Genomic DNA, 20,288 nt, shown 5'->3' on the forward strand with positions numbered 1-20,288 from the left:
TAGCCAATTAGTTTCCATTACTGTCTCAACTCCCACCCCCAAACCACACCCATACCAAACTTCACACAACTCTCCACTCCTTCACCATTATAAGGGACTTACATTATAAGGGAATTACCAGCTCCTCTGTACACACAACTCTGTTGTATCCACAAATAATTCAACTAAATAGCTCCTCTCAGCAGCCCCATTTCATCATGCTCTCAAAACCCTCATTCATCTCCTTTTTACTAGTACTACTTCTCAACTTATCCTATCTTTACTACCTCACCCAGCCCATTAATTCCTACCACTCACAATCCTTCCATGTAACCAACCATCTTACCTCCTCTCTCTCACACTCACACACCCCAATTTCTCCCCACCTATATCCTATAAATAACCTTCTACTTTTTCCATATAAACTTATTTCCTCTCATAAACATTCTTCCCCCATAATAACCAGCAAGTCCTTCAGAATCTTAATAGAACCCAATCTGTACTCTAAACAGTACAATTACCTCTCTAACCCAATCCTATATCTGATTACCATTCTATTATCAGGTGATATCCATCCTAACCCTGCCCCCCCACCTCAACTAGTATAGACAAGCCCATATTACTTACTTCTTTAAACTCCCAAAGTATAGTTAACAAAATCCCAAACCTCCATGCCTGACTCATACATAATAAACCTGATATCCTATCCATCTCTGAAACATGGTATAAACCCCATATAAAAGACTCTGAAATAATTCCACCCAACTATTCTATCATTAGAAAAGACAGATCCCACAAAAAAGGGGGAGGAGTAGCTCTCCTGTACTCATCCTCCTTGTCAGTTACTCCCTATAACAAACCTATTCCACACTTTAATAATGCTGAACTACTCCTAAAACTACTTCAAGTAAACAAACACAAGCACATATGTATAACTTCCCTTTATATACCCCAGGGGATAATATTTCTACACTTGAAGACATCCTCTCCTGGCTCTCCACCAACATTAGCAATGAAACAATAATCTTAGGAGACATGAATATTAACTGGGCCTCTATTCAGTCTCCCACAAACCCACTTAGCATCAACCTCTACAATTTCTCACAGCTAATCAACTCTATAACACGCCCCTCAAAAAACCTCTCTAGCGGCAGTATTCTAGACTGGATTTTAGTCTCTCATCCCCATTATTTCTCTGACAGTGGTACTCTTCCCGACCCTCTTAGTGACTACATACCCATCTTCACACACCGACTCCCCTTACACCTACATCACACCCATAATTATATTACTACCCACAACCAAACAAACTTTAACCCAACAACCTTTTCTAACTCTCTAAAAGCAATAAATTGGAATAGTTTAAAAACATTATCTCTAGATAACGCAGTTGCCCACTTCAACTCAACCTTCTTAAACCTTCTAGACTACCATGCTCCCTTAAGGACAAAAAGAATAAAAAGCAAAACTGCCCCTTGGCTAACCAAAAACACACTAGCAACCATGCGACACAGAGATAAAGTCTGGGCACACTACCAGAAAAATAGGACTCCCCCAACCATAATGAATACAAAACACTTAGAAATAAAGTAAAAAAGCTCATCATCACTGATCGACAGAATTACTTCTCCATACTCCAAAACAATAATAAAGCAAACCCTCAGAAATTCTGGAAAAGTATCTCAACTCTCCTTAATCCCAGCAAAACAGACACCCCACCCCAGACCCTAATGCTCCAGACATAGACTTGGCTACCCAATTTAACTCTTTTTTTCATTGATTCTATTTCCAAACTCACCTCATCATTCTCTAACATCACCACACCCTCCACTTCACCCCCATGCTCCTCTACCAACACTACACCCCCCAGATCTACTTCACCCCATCCTCCTCTACCAACACTACACCCCCCACTTCTACTTCACCCCCATCCTCCTCTACTAGCACTCTATCCTCCACTTCTACTTCACCCCCATCCTCCTCTACCAACACTCTACCCTCCACTGCAACCTCTCCCTCATTCTCATCCACTAATTCTCTACCCTCCACCCCTTCTCCTACTCTCACTTCATCTTCATCATCATCACCCCCATATACCCCATCTTCCCACTCCCCTCTTTTCTCATTAAAACCTATACCCACATTTACCATAACAAAACTCCTTCAGAAATTGAAGCCATGCTCTAATGCCCCTGATAACATCCCTTCTTACTTTCTTAGCATAGCTGCCAAAGCCATTGCCTACCCCATCAGCATTCTAATCAACCACTCTATCCAAGAAAGCATAGTACCCCAAATCTGGAAAAAGGCCTTTATCATACCTTTAAATAAAGGTGGCAACAATAACGATGTTACTAATTTCGGCCCCATCGCTATCCTGTCTCCCATCTCTAAACTCGTAGAAAAGTGTATTCAACTACAACTCCTACCACAGCTCTTAGATAATCACCTACTAACTCCCACACAACATGGATTCAGACCAGGTCACAGCACTATGACAGCCCTCCTCTCCTTCCTTGAAACTGTTAATAAAGCCCGGGACTCTGGTCATATTGTTTCTACCCTACTACTTGACCTCTCTAAGGCCTTTGACACCATCTCTCACAACCTACTTTTAATTAAACTCTCCAAGCTTAACCTATCTCCTTCCTCTTTGAACTGGTTCTCCAGCTACTTATCCAATAGATATCAAGCAGTAAAATGGAAAAAGGCCACCTCCTCATTCCTTAATACCCCAACCGGTGTTCCCCAAGGTTCCATACTGGGTCCCCTCCTCTTTAATATATTTATAAATGATTTCCGCAACTCTATCCCTTTCTCAAATATCATCCAATATGCTGATGATTCAACTATTATCTGCTCTGCCACATCTATCCCTACACTCCTAAAGCTTACTCAAGATGCTTTTTCAACCACTGAGTAATGGATGAAAAGAAATCACCTAGCACTTAATGCCTCTAAAACCAAATTAATGGTATTTACTCCCTCTAAAGCCACCTCTTTCGACATAAACACATTCTCTATTACTAGTCAAAATAACACACCTCTGGAACTGGTGTCAGAGACCAAGTTACTTGGGGTCCAAATTGATAGCCAGCTCAAATTCCAACTCCCACTTACAACTAAATATAAAAAAAAACATCAAAAACTAGGTATGCTCTACTGACAAAATCATTATCTTACACCTGCCACTAAAATCACTCTCTCTACTTCCTTTCTTATCCCCTCCCTTCTCCATGGAGCTCCACTCTTAACTAATCTACAATCCTCCCTGAAAACACAACTTTCCTCTTGCTACATAAAATCACCAAGTTTGCAATCAGCCAAAAGTCCTCCACCCACCACTGTTCCTCTCTGCAAAAACTAAAATGGCTAGAACTACCCAATCATCTCACCTATTCTCAACTAACTCTTGCACACAAGCTCATTTTCAACCACTCCCTCTGTCCCTCCCTTTCTCCTGTCTTTAAAATGCACCTACCTGACAGAGTATTAATGTCTAACAACCAAAATCTATTAGAAGTGTACAAACCAACTCGTCCCCCAGGCAAAAATCTTCTATCCTATGGTCTAGCACATGTTTGGAACTCCCTACCACCATCCATTCGTACCACCTTTAACTGCTTTATTTTCAAAAAATCTATTCACTCACATCTAGTATCCCAGTGGGAATGCTCCTGCTCCCACCCCACATAACCCTAATGCTTACAATTTCCATCTTCCTTACTTTCCCCTGCTTACACCAGCAATTTTCCTTTATCATTTCTCCCAACTCATACATCCCTGTCATTCCTAAGCTATTTGCAAGAATGCACTAGGCTGCACCTCTTACGTGTGTGCTTCCTAATATGTAATGGCTCTCAGTTTTTTTTTTTACTTGCAATGTTCCTTTTGCTAGTCTGTATCATCTGTAAGTTTCATCAATTGTAATGTTTATTGTACTATTTGTAATGTTTGTTCGAATCTATAACATTTGTAAAATTTATCATCTATAACCTATTGTAACCTTGATTGTTTTTGGAGCTTTTCTCCCCAGGACTCCATTGAACATTGGTTCATATTGGCCCAATGGACTATCCTGGTAAACCAACTGCAAATAAATAAAATAAGTGCTGACCACAGCCTGTCATCCAGGTATTTACCAGAGTTTTCTTGTACTGACCAAAGTCCGCACCCCTTAGGAAAATCATAAATTGTTTCCAGTCAGATTTTAATGAACAGTGCTGAGCTAATTGTATTATAATGATCTAAACTTAGAGAATCTTTGAATCACCATCAAACTGTTCTCTCTGCAGACTTTTTGCTATATTTGTGAGTATTTTTGTTTAATGACTTTTTCCACAATTTGGCTATAAGTAAACAGAGAAAACCTTAATCCCTATTCACTTCATGCATATTTTTTTTTCTCCACAGAATGTTGTCAAGAACATCCTTAAGACATTACATTACAAGAGGAATCTGGAAATTCACAACATCAAAAAGATGGAGCAAGGAATAGTAGATGTCAGGGTAAGAATAATCAATGCAGACAGTCAGTAAATATAGTCTTTTGATGAAGTGGGAATGCAGGATATACAGCTTTTGCTAGTTGTTTAGAAAGGCATTTCTTCCATGTAAAACCATCTAGGATGGATTACTGAAGTAACCTCTCATTCAAGATCACCTGAAGGCATTCCAAAAAGAGACTGAAAAAGAGAAGAAATTGTTCCGTTTCTGAATTAGAGTGCTGCTGCCTCAGGACAGAACTGAACATTTATCTACTGGCACCTACTAACCCTGACTCTTATGCTTCAGATGCATCTCACATAACTTTCTGCTTTGTTCTGTTTAACGTCTGACATTCTGTCAGTAAACAACTGTTTAAGAACATGTGGTCACTATCAGGTGGTAATATGTATGTACACATGTGTTTGGGTAGAGGAGAGACTCTTCTAGGAGTATGGACAATTTTATACTTTGATTGTTGTTGCATCTTGCAGCTGCACACAGGAATGTTGCACTCTTTACCTTTGTTCCCTTTTACTACTACATCCCCAATGTTAGTACTCTTTTCCCAAGGTAGCCCCTGTGCAGGTCTTTTGTGGTAAGATACAAGAGTCTTCACTTTATGTTGGTTATTCAGAGGTTCATAGGTCAGTACTATGCTAACTGCCCTTGTGGGCCATTTTAAGCCTAGCCAGTTATCCCATTTGAGAATCAAACCATGCACCATGTCTTTGTAAGGCAAACACCATAAGCATTATGGCAGACTCCAACTCTTCAGACGTTTGTACCCATTTTAGTTTCTTAATATTGCAACAGCCACTGTACAGTGTGTCAGCTTATATTCAGCAGTGGTGTTATACAATTAGCATTTTCATGCTAATTTGTCTGCCGGGTATTCCTAAACGAATTGTTTTATTCTTGTCATCTCCACCAGGGAGTACCCAAGCAGTGAGAAATCCTCAGTCATTTCTATTCCAAAATGGATAGCAGGTCATCAGACATGCATTTCTACCCCAGCAGCTGTCCTTCCAGGTTATAGAACACTAACTGAACTTGGGTCATTGATGTTGTAGAGGGGATCTCTCAGACTCTACTGTTTAGTTGTCTTTGGACTTCTGAAAAACCTTCAGAAAACTGTGAAGAACTAGACAGAAAACTATGCCTTGCTAAAGTGCTGTGTACTGTTACTCATCTTTTTTATGTGTACTATAGTTTGCTGAAAAAAGCAGTCATTGTTTATAAATGTGGGACACTTCCCCCTGCCATCACATAAGCATCTAGCATTGAAACATCATTAGTGCTTGTATATGTTCCTGAGAAAAATAGTCCTGAAGCCCAATAGGACTGGGACTCCCTTGCCTTTGTTCTCATCGCAATAAATGATTTGAGACACCACCAATTATCCTATAATCCATTTTGTTAAGGATTGTGCTTGGATGGTTTTAACTACGATATTAGGAACACGTGCATAGTAAGGCCTGTCAGAGTTGAGGCATGGCAACCTAGTTACTGTCATTACAGAGACTAGTCAGTAAAGAAACTGACAGTTATCCACAAAATGATATGGGAATGTGATAGTGGTCTTAAACTTGAAATTTTGTTTAATCGTAAGGATAGCATTATTAGTTTGAAAGTACATGTATATCTGTTTCATTATTTTCCTTACCTGGCTGTTTCCCTTATCACAAATGTCCATTTTCTAACAAGGGACAGTCCTCCTCTTAGTACAACTGAAACATTGTATCACCTATGAAATGTGCAGGTTTAATGTGAGTAAATTCATCATGATCTGTTATGTAGTTTTAGGTAGTCTCATGGCAGTAACATTACAGAGGCTGAGGTCCAGTGTAGGCAATAACATCATCAGGGGCTGTGTTTTAGGAAGCATTTCAATTCCACATACCCTAACAGCTAGACATAGGCTTTCGACACCATCCCCACACTCTGGAATTATAGATAAGCTCACTAAACTAGGTATAAATCCCTATGTCATAAGATGGGTTGCCAACTGGCTCACGGACATAACCCACACTGTGAAAAGTAGCGGATTCCAAATCCGACATCAGACCAGTGACAAGTGGAGTACCACAGGGTTCAGTCCTGGGTCCTCTCCTGTTTGGTATCTACTTCTCTGAAGTGCAGGCCAACACAGAAGATCTTTGGCTAACAAAGTTTGCAGATGACTGCAAACTAAAAGCCATAATCGAAACTCCTAACGATGTGGACAAACTACAAAAGGGCCTCACTGAGACAGATTCCTGGTGTCAAAACCATGGCCTGAAGCTCAATGCCAAAAAGTGTATTGTCATCCCCTTTGGTAAAAACTCTGTACCCATGAACTACCACATAGCTGGTAGTCTACTTAATGCCAAAAATGTGATAAGAGACCTTGGGACAAAGGTGGACAGTAGTCTCTCCTTTGATAATCACATCGCCGCAGTGGTCAGGAAATCCTTCTACGTGGCTCATCTCATCACAAAAGGATTCTCATCCAGAAAAAAAGAGGTCATTGTTCCCCTCTACTCATCACTCATTAGACCCATTATAGAGTACAACGCCCCTTTTGGTATGTACCACACAAGACATCTACAACAACTGGAAAGACCACAGAAATACCTCACAAAGAGGATTACTGGCCTCAAACAGATGCCCTATGCAGACCGTCTCAAAAAACTGCAGCTTTACTCCATCACATATCGCCTACTCAGGGGCGATCTCTGCCTAACATACAAAGCTATGTCAAACCCAGAGCTGTTGGACATGCTCCACTTAAAGAAATCCCAATCCCTCCGAGCTACACGCTCTACGGACCTTAACCTTGTCACCACAATAAACAGAACATGCTGGGAGGATAGATTCCTGTCCCAGAGACTTCCCATACTCTGGAACAGACTACCTATCTATGTCAAACAGAGCTCCTCAATAGCACTCTTCAAGAAAAATCTTGATGATTGGATGGGAAATGGGAAATTCACCCTGGGGATCACTTCTGTGGCTCTGCTCGACAGGGGCATAGGAAAATCATTTTCTTGGGTGGCGAAAGCTAGGGTACATTTTTTGGCTAGGCTTGTATGGGCCCTAGGGCCGATAGCCTAGTACCTACCTATGAACCTACCTATGAACCTATAATCAACTGTGTCTTTCAAACTGAGACTGTTGGTCTTAGTAAATGCAGGAGAATCTGACCCTTTACAGTAGGTTTGTCTTTCAATTACTGTGCCCCATTAATCACATCAGTGAAGAAACCCTCTCCCTCAGGGATGTCTCTCAACTTACTAGTCACTTATCTGAACTTTTTAAATTCACAGAAGACACCAGTGATGAAACCAGTTTGTGCTTTGTGAGAATCACTTTGCCATTTGTTATGCTGGTAGATACACACGCACAGATATGTGTCTGTGTGTGTATATTTTGTATTTCACATTTATGTTACTGGAAACAAGGATAAGAAGCACGATGTAAAAAATTCCACCTAAGCTTTAATTTTATAATGTTACAATTTATAAGCAAGAAAGCTGTGCTGATTCTTCTGTAATTATAGTCTGAATTTCTTGCAAACCCCAAGGCTACATTTTTCTTCCAACATAAATGCTTAGACACAGGGCCTGATTCCAAAAGATGTACCACTTACACTGAGAGCAGGTCCTTTGGAATCTGGCCCCCAGTGTAAGCCTCTTTTTTTTTTTTTTTTTTTTACATAGGCTTTACGTTGAAGTAAGTCATTTATATTGATAGCAAGTATTTTGGAATCAGGACATGCTTACACAAAGAACAATTCTTTTGGAATCTGTCCCATTATTTCTTACAGTTTCATAAAGCTCTTAAGAATATGGATTTGTTCATACTGGGTGGTCAAATGGAGAGAACAAATTAGCAAGAGAAGGAGAGTAGTTTTGCTGGAACTGATGAAGAGTAGCCTTGAAGAGTATCTTTAGGTGGTAGACCCTGTTATTTTTACAAGGGTGTGTGTGCGCATGTGCGCGTGCAAACATTACAACAAAAGACTGGGTTCATAGGTCCCAGGATAAAAAAAGTACCCACTCCTGATATGCCAGGATTAGAAAAACGGACAGTATAGAATCCTCAGCACAGGAACATTTCTACAAAGGGGCTAGGCTGTGATACAGATGACCACCATCTCTATTGTTGAAGGAAAAAACAGCCTTAAAAAAATCTGATAGCCAAGCAGGAAGCATATAGAAAATAAAGTGGACTGTTAAAGATATGAAAGAGATTTTGCATTGTTACTATTATGCAGCAAACCCATAATTTCCACACAGAGGATGCGCTTAAAGTGTATGAAAGAATTTAGAGGAAGAAAGATTCTTGTATAAGAAAAACTGTTAAATGGTACAGATAATTTAAATCATTAATGCAGCAGATCAAAGCAAAGCATCACCTAGATGAAGAAATATTGGACTACCTGAAAAAACAACTGGCAGAGAAAGTGCTATATGGCAAACAACAAAAACAAAGGTGATTAAAAATTACAAAGAAGAAACATGGACATGGGAAAGAGAGAGCTGATAATGTTGTGATATTTCTGGAGGGCAGAAAACTATACTAATCAGTATAAACTTGCATCTTCAATGTTTGAAGAAAATACAAGACAATGACATCCAGATATGGTAACTCCTACAAGCAAATAATATCATAAAATTGGAAATGTAATTGATCAAAAGTTCAGCTATGTAAAAGAGATACAATTACAAACTGAAATGACAGAATGCAAAGCGAAGTAGTGAAAAAACAGGGGCAATATTACGACATGGTGGGTCAATGAGTCCCCAGGTGGTGGTTCAGCAGACGGAGAAGGTTGCAAATAATCTACCACAGGGTGATGTTCTGGAACCTTCTGTAGGAGACTTGCATAAAAGTCCAATTAGAATTGCCCATTAATAGAAAGAACAAGAAACAAAGAGCAAAGTGGATGCTCTCATTCTATAAAAAGTGATCTATGGGAAGACCTATCTGATTTAACAGAAATTGTTAAACATATGAATGACTTCAACAATTGGCTAAGCTTATGGTGTCATTCTAAGGGGATCCAGTATCTGTCTGCCTGGGATGACATGATTGACAGACCACGATGCTTTGCCAGAGAGGGCCTGCACCTGTCGCCCTTGGGATTCCGGATACTGGCTAAGGCTCTTGTCACCCCTATAGTGCCTTTTTTAGGCAAGGTTCAAATGACAAATTCACCACCTTAACAGGTACAAGCAAGAAAAATTTAAGGGTAATGCTACTCAATGCTAAAAGTCTAAACCTCAAAATGTATTCACTCGAGGCACTCCTTGAAATGGAGAACATAGACATCTGTGCAGTGACAGAGACCTGGGTCAAGGCTCCAGAGAGCACCCCTGCATTACCAGGCTATAATTCATACCACATCTTCGGCCACCTAACCTGGACCGAAACACTAAAGGCAGAGGTGTGTCCACATTCATTAAGGATATCCACACCTCCAAGCTAGTTGCTCAGCATAATGCAGCCGAGATTATCCAAGTGCAACTAACTCTGGGCAAGACCGCAATCCAAATTGTAACTTGCTACAGATCCCCCACCATGCCCCCAGGATTCCCACTCTTCATTTTTTGATACACTGGAAAATATTAGGGTACAACCCAACACCCTAATAATGGGCGATTTCAACTACCCCACCATTAACTGGGAAAACTACTCATGTACCAACTGTGTTGCTCAACGTTTTCTGGAATTCATAAATTCCAATGCCTTGGATCAACTTATCCACACCCTCACCAGGGGCAGCAATATCCTAGACCTGGTCATTACTAACGTGTGACCGGTGTTCCACACCAGAGGTCAGTTCCTCGTTGGTCAGATCTGACCACAAGCTAATCACCCAAGACATCCACATCCCGCCCCCACCCCCCATTAGGGAAACCACCGTAAAAAAATTCTCCAAAGCCAACTTCACACTTCTTAAGACAGAAGTGGCAAACTTCCTGACACCCATACAGATGGACAATAGAGGTACGACTGCTGAATCCTACACAAATGCACTTTATAAGCACTTACATGAGTGCATGGATTGTGCTATCCCTAACAGAACCAAGATGCTATCCTCCAAAAGAAGGAAGCCAATCTGGTGGTCCCCTGCCATAAACAAATTCTACAACAGAAGAAAGAAACTGTTGCAAAAAAAGAGTAAAATCCCATGACTGGAGGAACTCCTGGTCAGCCTCAGTAAGAAGCTGAGATCCCTCATAAAATCCTCCAAAGCTAGTTATGAAAACAAAATTGCCACTGATTCTAAAGACAACCACAAAGCATTCTATAGCTATGTCAAGAATCTCAATGGCAACACTCAGATCTGCTCTGAGTTGCTGCATAATGGCACTAAATATACAGAAACAACTGATACTGCCAACATCCTGGCAGATGGGTTCAGTGCTAACTTTACCCTCCTCTCACCCCCTAAAGTGCCCATCTGTATACCCGAAGAATGCAAAGTTCCTGTAATCACGGCTGCACAGGTAAAAAACACATTCTCCAAAGCCAAGAACACAGCATCCATGGGACCTGACAACATCCCAGGTTGCGTTCTACATGAACTGCAGAATGAACTGGCACCCCACCTAAGCACCATGTTCAATCATAGCCTCACCTCAGGCTTTGTGCCCACTGAATGGTGCACAGTGACGGTTATACCACTCCACAAAGGTGGAGTTATCACAGACGACGGGAACTACTGCCCCATTAGCCTAATGAGCCTGGTCTGCAAGGCCGTGGAATGTATCGTCATGGCTCTTATACACAAAGACATTGGTAATCTCCAAACTCCGGACCCCACCCAGTTCGGGTTTGTAAAAGGTAGATCATGTCTCCTAAACCTGCTAGACTTCTTTGAAGCAGTCACCAAAGCCGTAGACAACGGTAAGGTGGTTCACACAGCCTATGTAGAACTTGCCATGGCTTTTGACACCATCCCCCACTCTGGAATTATAGATAAACTCACTAAATTAGGTATAAATCCCTAAGTCACAAGATGGGTTGCCAACTGGCACACTGACAGAACCCACACTGTGAAAGTAGCAGACTCCAAATCCGACTTCAGAACAGTGACAAGTGGAGTACCACAGGGTTCAGTCCTGGGTCCTCTCCTGTTTGGTATCTACTTTTCTGAAGTACACACTAACACAGAAGGTCTTTGGCTAATGAAGTTCACAGATGACTGCAAACTAGGAGCCATAATCGAAACTCCTAACGATGTGGACATCCTGCAAAAGGGCCTCACTGAGACAGATGCCTAGTGTCAAAGCCATGGCCTCAAGCTCAATGCCAAAAAGTGCATTGTCATCCCCTTTGGTAAAAACTCTGTACCCATGAGCTACCACATAGGTGGTAGTCTACTTAACACTGAAAGTGTGATAAGAGACTTTGGGACACAGGTGGATAGAAGTCTCTTCTTTGATAATCACATCGCCACAGTAGTCAGGAAATCCTTCTACATGGCACACCTCATCACAAAAGGTTTCTCATCCAGGAAAAAAAAGGTCATTGTTCCCCTCTACTCGTCACTCATTAGACCCATTATAGAGTACAACTCCCCTTTTGGTATGTACCTCACAAGACATCTACAACAACTGGAAAGGCCGCAGAAATACCTCACAAAGAGGATTGCCAGCCTCAGACAGATGCCCCATGCAGACCATCTCAAAAAAACTCCAGCTTTACTCCATCGGATATTGCCTACTCAGAGGCGATATCTGCCTAACATGCAAAGCTATGTCAAACCCTGAGCTGTTGGACATGCTCCACTTAAATAAATCCCAATCCCTCCGAGCTACATGCTCTAGGGACCCAAACCTTGTCACTGCAATAAACAGAACATGCTGGAAGGATAGATTCCTGTCCCAGAGACTTCCCATACTCTGGAACAAACTATCTATCTATATCAAACAAAGCTCCTCATTAGCACTCTTCAAAAAAATCTTGATGATTGGATGGGAAATAGGAAATTCACCCCAGGGATCACCTCTGGGGTTTGCTTGACAGGGGCACAGGAAAATAATTATCTTGGGTGGCAAAAGCCAGGGTACCTTTTTGGCTGCGCTTATATAGGCCCTAGGGCCAATAGCCTAGTACCTACCTATGAACCTATATACAGATCAAAGAAAGAGGTTACATAAGATGAATAAAACCAATAATGTTAGATGACTAGTAAAACAGATGAACACAGTAATTAAGACTTTTAAGAGAATTGTATGATTCAGCAGAAAGAAATATACTACTGCATATCTAAACTAATAGAGGAAGTGCTCCCACAAAAGTACAAACTAACAAAGGGAAGAAAATGAAGTAGAAGGCCACCATGGAAGCATCAAACAGAAAATGTTATTATAAAGCAATTAAGAAGAAGTAATGGAGGAGAGGCGACAACATCTTGGAAAAAAGTGGTGCCGTCTGTAGTACCTAAAGACGGGTAAAGACTCATCATCGCATGGATACAGGTCCATTTCACTTCTAAATAATGATTATAAAGTGTTTGTTTCTAAACGCTAAAAGAATGTCAAAGATGATGAAAAAAGTTAGAGACCAATGCGGTTTTGTGGAGGGGAGGCAAACATTTGACAACATTAATAGAACAATGATGATATAGAGGGAAGCAGAATGTAAGAAAATACCCCTTATATTGGTGAGTCTTGATGCAGAAAAAGCATTTGACAGAGTAAGCGGAAATTTAATGAATAGGGCAATGGATGCATTTGCATTTCCTGGTACAGTAATAAGGTAAATTACAAGGATGTATGAGTGTTCGGGGGCAAAAATCAAAGTGGGGTGTCCTCTCTGATAAGTTGTGTCTGAAGAGAAGAACCAAGCAGGGGTGTCCTCTTTCTCATTTATTATTTGTGTTATATTTAGAACCACTGACAAAGAAAATCTGAGACTCCGAAATTCAAGGATATAATTGGTATGGTGTTCAAGAAAAGTTGTCCTTATTTGCGGATGATATTTTGTAGCTAATGGAATCAGAAAAGGACATCTCAGTGTTGTGGACATTTCCATTGCTTTTTTTTGGAGGGGGTATAAAATTAATGAATATAAAGCAAAGACTCTAGCTATAAACTATATCCCCACACATGAATTGGTCCAACAATACCCATTTATATGGGGACATGATAAAATGAAGTATTTAAGAGTATGGATTAAAAAGGATTCAGTTATATCAGCTAAAGATATGTGGGAAGAGACTAAGCAAAAGGTAATGCAAAAAATGAGAAACTGAAAGCTCTTGCCTATGGATAGGGATAGTAAGATACAAACAGTACAAAATGTTTTAGTCCCTTTACTTTTATACACAGGTCAGGAACATTTATCAACCAGAGGAGAAGTTGTGGACAGTTATTAATACAGAGTTGAAGGATTTTATTTGGGAGGGGAAGAGGGCAAGAGTTGAGTGGATAAGCTGATTCTTCCAACAGAACAATGACATTTAGGATTACATGATTTGAAATAATATATTAGAGCTACACAGTAAAAACTCTTATACATAACGGAAGCAAAAAGATACAATTCAAAGTTGAAAGGGATGATGCAGAAATGGGGTAATTCAAGAAATAAGGAAAGAATAGTAGTGTGGATGCATATCCTTAAGGAGCATTACAGGCGTACAGAATATTATATTCATAAAGTAGCAGAAAGTATACTGAAAACTAAGCCAGCACAGGAATGGAGAAAGGAGATTCTGCTGATAGGGAAGACTGTAGTTAGGGGTACAGAGAATAGACAAGAAGGGGCTGGAATTTACTCTAGGGAGCTGGCAAAGGAACCAAGGTATGGGAAATATACTAGAGAGGGAAAGGTAATAGACTGGGAAAAGGCCAAGAAGACATTTGGAATTCACAAAGAACCAATGGGGAAGGCATATGTAGGGCTCCCAAATATGCAACAAAGTCTAGAAGATGTATTTTTGCCTGGAAATGTTTGCATAGATAGTTTTATACTCCAAGCAGACTCCAAAGAATTTTTCCTTAGGTAGATAGCAAATTATGGAAATGTGATGGAGAAGTAAAAAGTAACTAGAAACATATTTTTGGAAGTATAATGAGTTGGCAAACTTCAAAAATTCACTACACAGTACTCTTGTCAGGAATATTGGGTGAGTGTAACCAAGGAAATTATTTATTTATTTTTTTTTTGTTAGCTGGTCTACAGGATCTTAACTGACCATACAGCCTTGTTTAATTCCGGTGGCTGCCAAAAAAAAAATACAATTACTAGAAAATGGGAATCAAAAGCTATACCAGCTACATTTGAAGTAGTTAATAGTATAACAGAGATAAAGGAACAGGAAGTAGTGAGATATTGTGGCAGGAATAAATTACATATAAAAATGGCAGTTTTGGAAACAATGCATGAAAAGTTTTGGTGGGGAAATGAAGTTTAAGAGAAGGCAGGATGAATTCAATAATTTATATAATGTTGCTTAGATTATACATCACATATATTGTTATATATCTTATAATGTTTGTAAATGTGAACTTGTTAATATGGTTTGATTACTTTTACATAAATCTAAGTTTGCCTATGTCACAAGTGGTAATTCAATAAAGTTGTAAAAAAAAAGTATCACTATTAGAAAAATACAGACAAGGGAACTGATCATCAAAAATTCTTAGAAATAGAAGTGGTAAAAGCAGCACACAATATCATACTAGATCAAGTTTTATCATACAGATTTTTTCCGGTACCAAACTGAAAGTATTAACATAAGCAAGGCAGAAACTACAAAACAAGCAGTTCATAGATGACCTGTAAAATTGTTCCTTCAAACTAGGAAACAAAGCAAAAGTACTAACACCCTCCTAAAAAAAAAAAAAGTATATTTTCTAGAGGAATAAAAACCCTGTTGGCCATAAAGATGTTGAATGGACAGCAATGTTGAAAGAAACATAAACCTCTAAAACAGAGGATATGAGACAGAGAGACAGGACAAAGTAACGGTCATAGAAATTGAGATAAAATTTAAGAAAGGCTTCTAAATGGAAAATTCTTATACCGTAATAAGTTCTGACTAAAACTATTAAAATCTTTACACACAGATTTAGCCTTGAGTGAGAATTATTTTACGCTCAGCCTGAAAAGACTCCATCCTGATTAACAACATACTCTTCCTTAACAGTGAACCTACAAGCAGTCCTAAGAACTATAGACCAATAACTTGGCTTGCAACAAAATATAAATTTCATAATGTAACTCATCCATAGTTTTTATAATCATACAGAAAAAAAAAGTAATTGGCAATAAAAGAAAAATGAAATCGTTCTTACCCCCACTAGAGGTCATTACTAACATGGGCGACCATTGCTCTACACCAATGGTCAACTCCTCCCTGGTTAGATCCGACCGCAAAATAATCACCTTTGAAATCCACATCCGTCCCACCCACCCGCAAAGGTAACCACCATGAAAAACTTCTCCAAAGCTAACTTTGGGCTCCTAAGAACAGAGGTGGCTAACTTCATGGCACCCATGCAAATGTAGAACAGTTGCAAGACCACCGAATCATACACCAATGCACTGTACGAACACGTACACAGATGCATGGATCTCGCCATGCCCAATAGAACCAAGATATGCTCCTCCAACAAAAGGAAGCCAATCTGATGGTCCCCTGCCATAAACAAACTCTACAACAGGAGGAGGAAACTGATGCAGAATTAGGTGAAGTCCCAAGAATGGAAAAACTTCCTTATCAGCCTCAACAAAAAGTTGAGATCCCTCATCAAATCCTGTAAAGCTAGCTATGAAAACAGAATTGCAGCAGATAGTAAAGGCAACCAAGGCCTTCTATAGATATGTAAAGAACCTCCACAGCAATACCCAGATTTGCTCTGAGCTACTGCACAATGGTACCTTTTATACCAAGCCAACAGATATTACCAATATACTGGCTGACAGATGCAGTGCCAACTCCCCCCCCCCAAAAGACCAACATAAATACCAGTAGATTTCCAGGCACCCAGTATTACTGCTGCACAGGTTAAAACAGCACTGTCCAATGCCAAGATGCAGCTTCTATGGGAGCCTACAATACCCCTGGCTGTGCTCTACATGAACTATAGAGTGAACTGGCACCTCAACTGTGTGCCCTGTCAATCACAGCCTCACCTCAGGCTTTGTCACTACTGAATGGTGCACTGCTATAGTCATCCCTCTCCACAAAGGAGGAGTGACTACAGACCCTGGGAACTATCGCCCCATTAGCCTGACAAGTCTGATATGCAAAGTATGGAATGCATCATCATGGACATAATAACAAAGGATATGGGGAATCTCCAAACTCTGGATCCTACACAGTTTGGTTTTGTGAAGGGTAGATCATACCTGCTCAACTTGGTCGACTTCTTTGAGTCAGCCACCAGAGCTGTGGATGAAGGCAAGGTGGTTCATACAGCCTACCTTGATTTGACCAAGGCTTTTGATACCATTCCCAGTCAGGAATCATAGAAAAACTCACTAAGCTAGGCATCAACCCCTATATCAGTAGGTGGGTTGCAAACTGGCTCACAGATAGAACCCACAGTGTGAAAGTAGTGACTCCAAGTCAGACTGCCAACCAGTCATGAGTGGAGTTCCACAGGGATCGGTCCTGGGTCCTCTCCTGTTTGGTATCTACTTCTCAGAAATACAGTTCAACATGAAGGGACTCTGGCTGACAAATTTCATAGACGATTGCAAGTTGGGAGCCATTATTAACTCCCCAAGTGATATTGACACCTACAGAAAGGCCTCACTGAGACCAATGACTGGTGTCAGAACCATGGCCTTAAACTCAATGCCAAAAAATTTGTCATCATCCCCTTTGGGAAACACCCAGTTCCCATGAACTACCACATCGATGGTAGTCCACTAAACACAGAAGGCATTATAAGAGATCTGGGAACATAGGTTGACAGCAACCTGTCTTTGACCACCACACTGCCACTGTGGTCAGAAAGTCCTCCCATGTGGCACATCTCATTACTAAGGGTTTTGCATCCAGGAAGAAAGAGGTCATTGTCTCCCTCTACTCTTCCCTCATTAGGCCAAACATAGAGTACAATGCCCCATTTGGCATGTATCTCACTAGACACCTGCAGCAACTGAACAGGCCACCAAAGAACCTCACAAAGAGGATCCTAGGCCTTAAACACTTGTCCTATATGGACAGACTCAAAAAAACTCCAACTATTCTCTGTCTCATATCGCCTACTTAGAGGCGCTCTCTGCTTGACTTATAGAACCATGTCTGACCAAGCTCTGTTAGAAATCCTGCATCTAAAGAAATGCCAATCCCTCTGCACCACACACTCCAGAGATATCAACCTCATTACCACAATCAACAGAACGTGCTGGAGGGACAGGTTCATAACACAGACCCTGCCCATGCTATGGAATAGACTTCCCATACATGTCAAACAGAGCATGTCACTGGCCCTCTTCAAGAGAAATCTTGATGAGTGGATGGGAAATAGAAAATTCACCCTGGGGATCACTCCAGTGGCTCTACTTGACAGAAGCACTGGAAACTAAGATCGGGTGGCACGTTGCCAGGGTTATCCTATGGGCTAGGCTTGTAAAGGCTCCAGGGCCATTAGCCTAGCATATACACCTATGAACCTATGAAATAAGGTTGTATAGAACAAAGGATCATCTATTAAGCAAAGCCATAAGAGAGAGCTGTAAAAAGGGGTGGAATCTAATTATAAATATGGATCGACTACAAAAATACATTCAACAGCATCCCTTATTTATGGATTGGGGAATGCTTACGGATTTGTAAGACACTAAAGTAGTGGTGAACTACTTCAGAATTGATTCCCAATGAAGGATGAATTGTTATTCCAAGGATAGCAATTCAAAAGGTGGTATTTCTTTGCTCCCCCTACTATTTTGGTTGTCCTTAACCCAGTAAGCTGTTTGTTCAGTAGTCTGGGCTATGGTAATAGCTTAACCCCACCCCACCAAAAAAAAAAAATGTCTAAAGATATCTCATCTATGTTTTGTGAATGATTTAAAATTGCATAGCTCATCAGACAAGCACATAAAAACAAATCTATAACTGGTTGATACCTTCTCATATGATATAAGAATGGCATTTGGTTTTGATAAATTTGCAATAACATTTATAGCAGGAACGCTGAGACAACAAGAAAATATCACCTGGGCCATAAATGCAGTACAAAGAACAGTAGGGTGAATACACACATCTGGGACTAGAGTAGATAAAGGGTCAGCAATAAAACATGTACAAATTAGACCAGGCCATATTAAGAAATATTTTAGAAGACTAAAGCTAATATTGAAAGTTCCTTTCTCTCTCTCTTGTATTAGAATAACTGTGTTATACTGCTTTTCTATAAATGTAGCAGTGGAGACAGGGTGATGACAGAAGGCAAAAAATGACACTAAGGAGATTTTCATTTTATAAGAGCTGATATATTTATAAATATTCAGTTATTCTTTATGACCTTCTTGTATTCATCCTTATTTTAAACAGTTTATTCAAGGCATACTATATATCTATTAAGACATAAGTATCCATGTCCCTCATTATTTCTATTTATCAGCAGATTAGCATGAAGTGACAAAGGTTTAAACTATTCTCATATTAATTATTTCTCTTGAAGAATTCAATGTTGCCAGTAAGGTAGAATACACATCATTGTTTTTATTTTAACCTTTGTTTACTGGGAAAGTCAATTTGGAATAAAGCCATTTTTCAGCAGATGCCTAGAGGGAAATGCTCCAGATGTATGTATCTGTAACATGGGAGGAAACCAGAGTACCTGGAAAAAGCCCACAGAATGCAGGGAGGACATGCAGACACTGCACAGAAGGCACTCCAGGCAAGAATCAAACCAGAGAACCTCTTGCTATGGCACGACAATGCTACCGCTGCACCACTGCACTTTCTTACATTAAAACCTTTGTGAATAGTTTTTCCCTGCATCCGTTCTTTACTTTTTAAATTATATAACGTGTGATTCTAGAATAACAAATATAGGAAAGAGCAAGCTCTTGCCATTTTGTTATAGCTGTTTTCCAGTATAACTAGCTGGCAGGGCTATACTTAATATCAGTAAAGCATAAAGGAGACACAGGCAGTAGGATAATGCAGGCTGTGATGATGTTTGCCTGGTCTGAGAGACAGGGCTTGGCTTTGTAAAGCAGTCCTAAGTTGCAGTTGTGTTTTCTGATCATACATTGAATGTGTTGATCAAATTATAGATTTTGATCGATAAATTCTTACAGATGTTTTGCATGAGGTACAAGATTAAGCTGAGTTAAATAAAGTCAACGTTGTTTGAGTGTGAGGCTGTAAGATTAAATAGCACTGATTTACTTTTATGGAAGGCTAAGGAGTAACCTTGATTATGCACACCAATTTTTATATTTTTTGAAGAGAAATTGTAGATTTTATAAAACTGTGTAATGGATGGAGCTGAATACAGTAGTATAGAATTATCTGCACATTAAATCACATTTGCTGCTTTAGAAGATGGTGTGCATTTTATTTACAAAGATCATAAAGCGGAAAGGACCTAATGCTATGTTTTCTGGAATACTCACCCTTATAGCTTATAGAGCTGAATAGTGCATCATTCCAGCATACAAATTCCATTCAGTGAATTGGGTAACTAATAAATCACAGCGTGGTTCCATTACTGAGGCCAAGTTCATTAATTCTTTACAATAGTAAAAGTGGCTAGACTATACTCAAGGAATACTGAGGTTTCCATTTCTCATGGATTTCATTTGTTATGTTTGCCATTCATAAAGATGGGTGATAGACCGACCTAGATTCATTAACAATC

At 40.0% G+C, this 20,288-nt stretch overlaps 1 protein-coding gene across 5 annotated transcripts in view; it reads left to right on the forward strand.

The window, feature by feature from the left end:
• Positions 1–20,288, forward strand: part of TRIM14 (tripartite motif containing 14) — an 823,939-nt gene that overhangs the window by 522,592 nt on the left and 281,059 nt on the right. For all 5 annotated transcript variants that reach the window (XM_044060947.1, XM_044060945.1, XM_044060948.1 and 2 more), the window contains one exon: positions 4,393–4,488. In XM_044060947.1, coding sequence (XP_043916882.1) covers positions 4,393–4,488 — 96 coding nt within the window. The remainder of the gene's footprint in view (positions 1–4,392; positions 4,489–20,288) is intronic.

Source organism: Protopterus annectens, chromosome 2.part0 (genome assembly GCF_019279795.1).
Source record: "Protopterus annectens isolate FY-2018-M chromosome 2.part0, PAN1.0, whole genome shotgun sequence".
Lineage (NCBI taxonomy): Eukaryota > Metazoa > Chordata > Ceratodontiformes > Protopteridae > Protopterus > Protopterus annectens.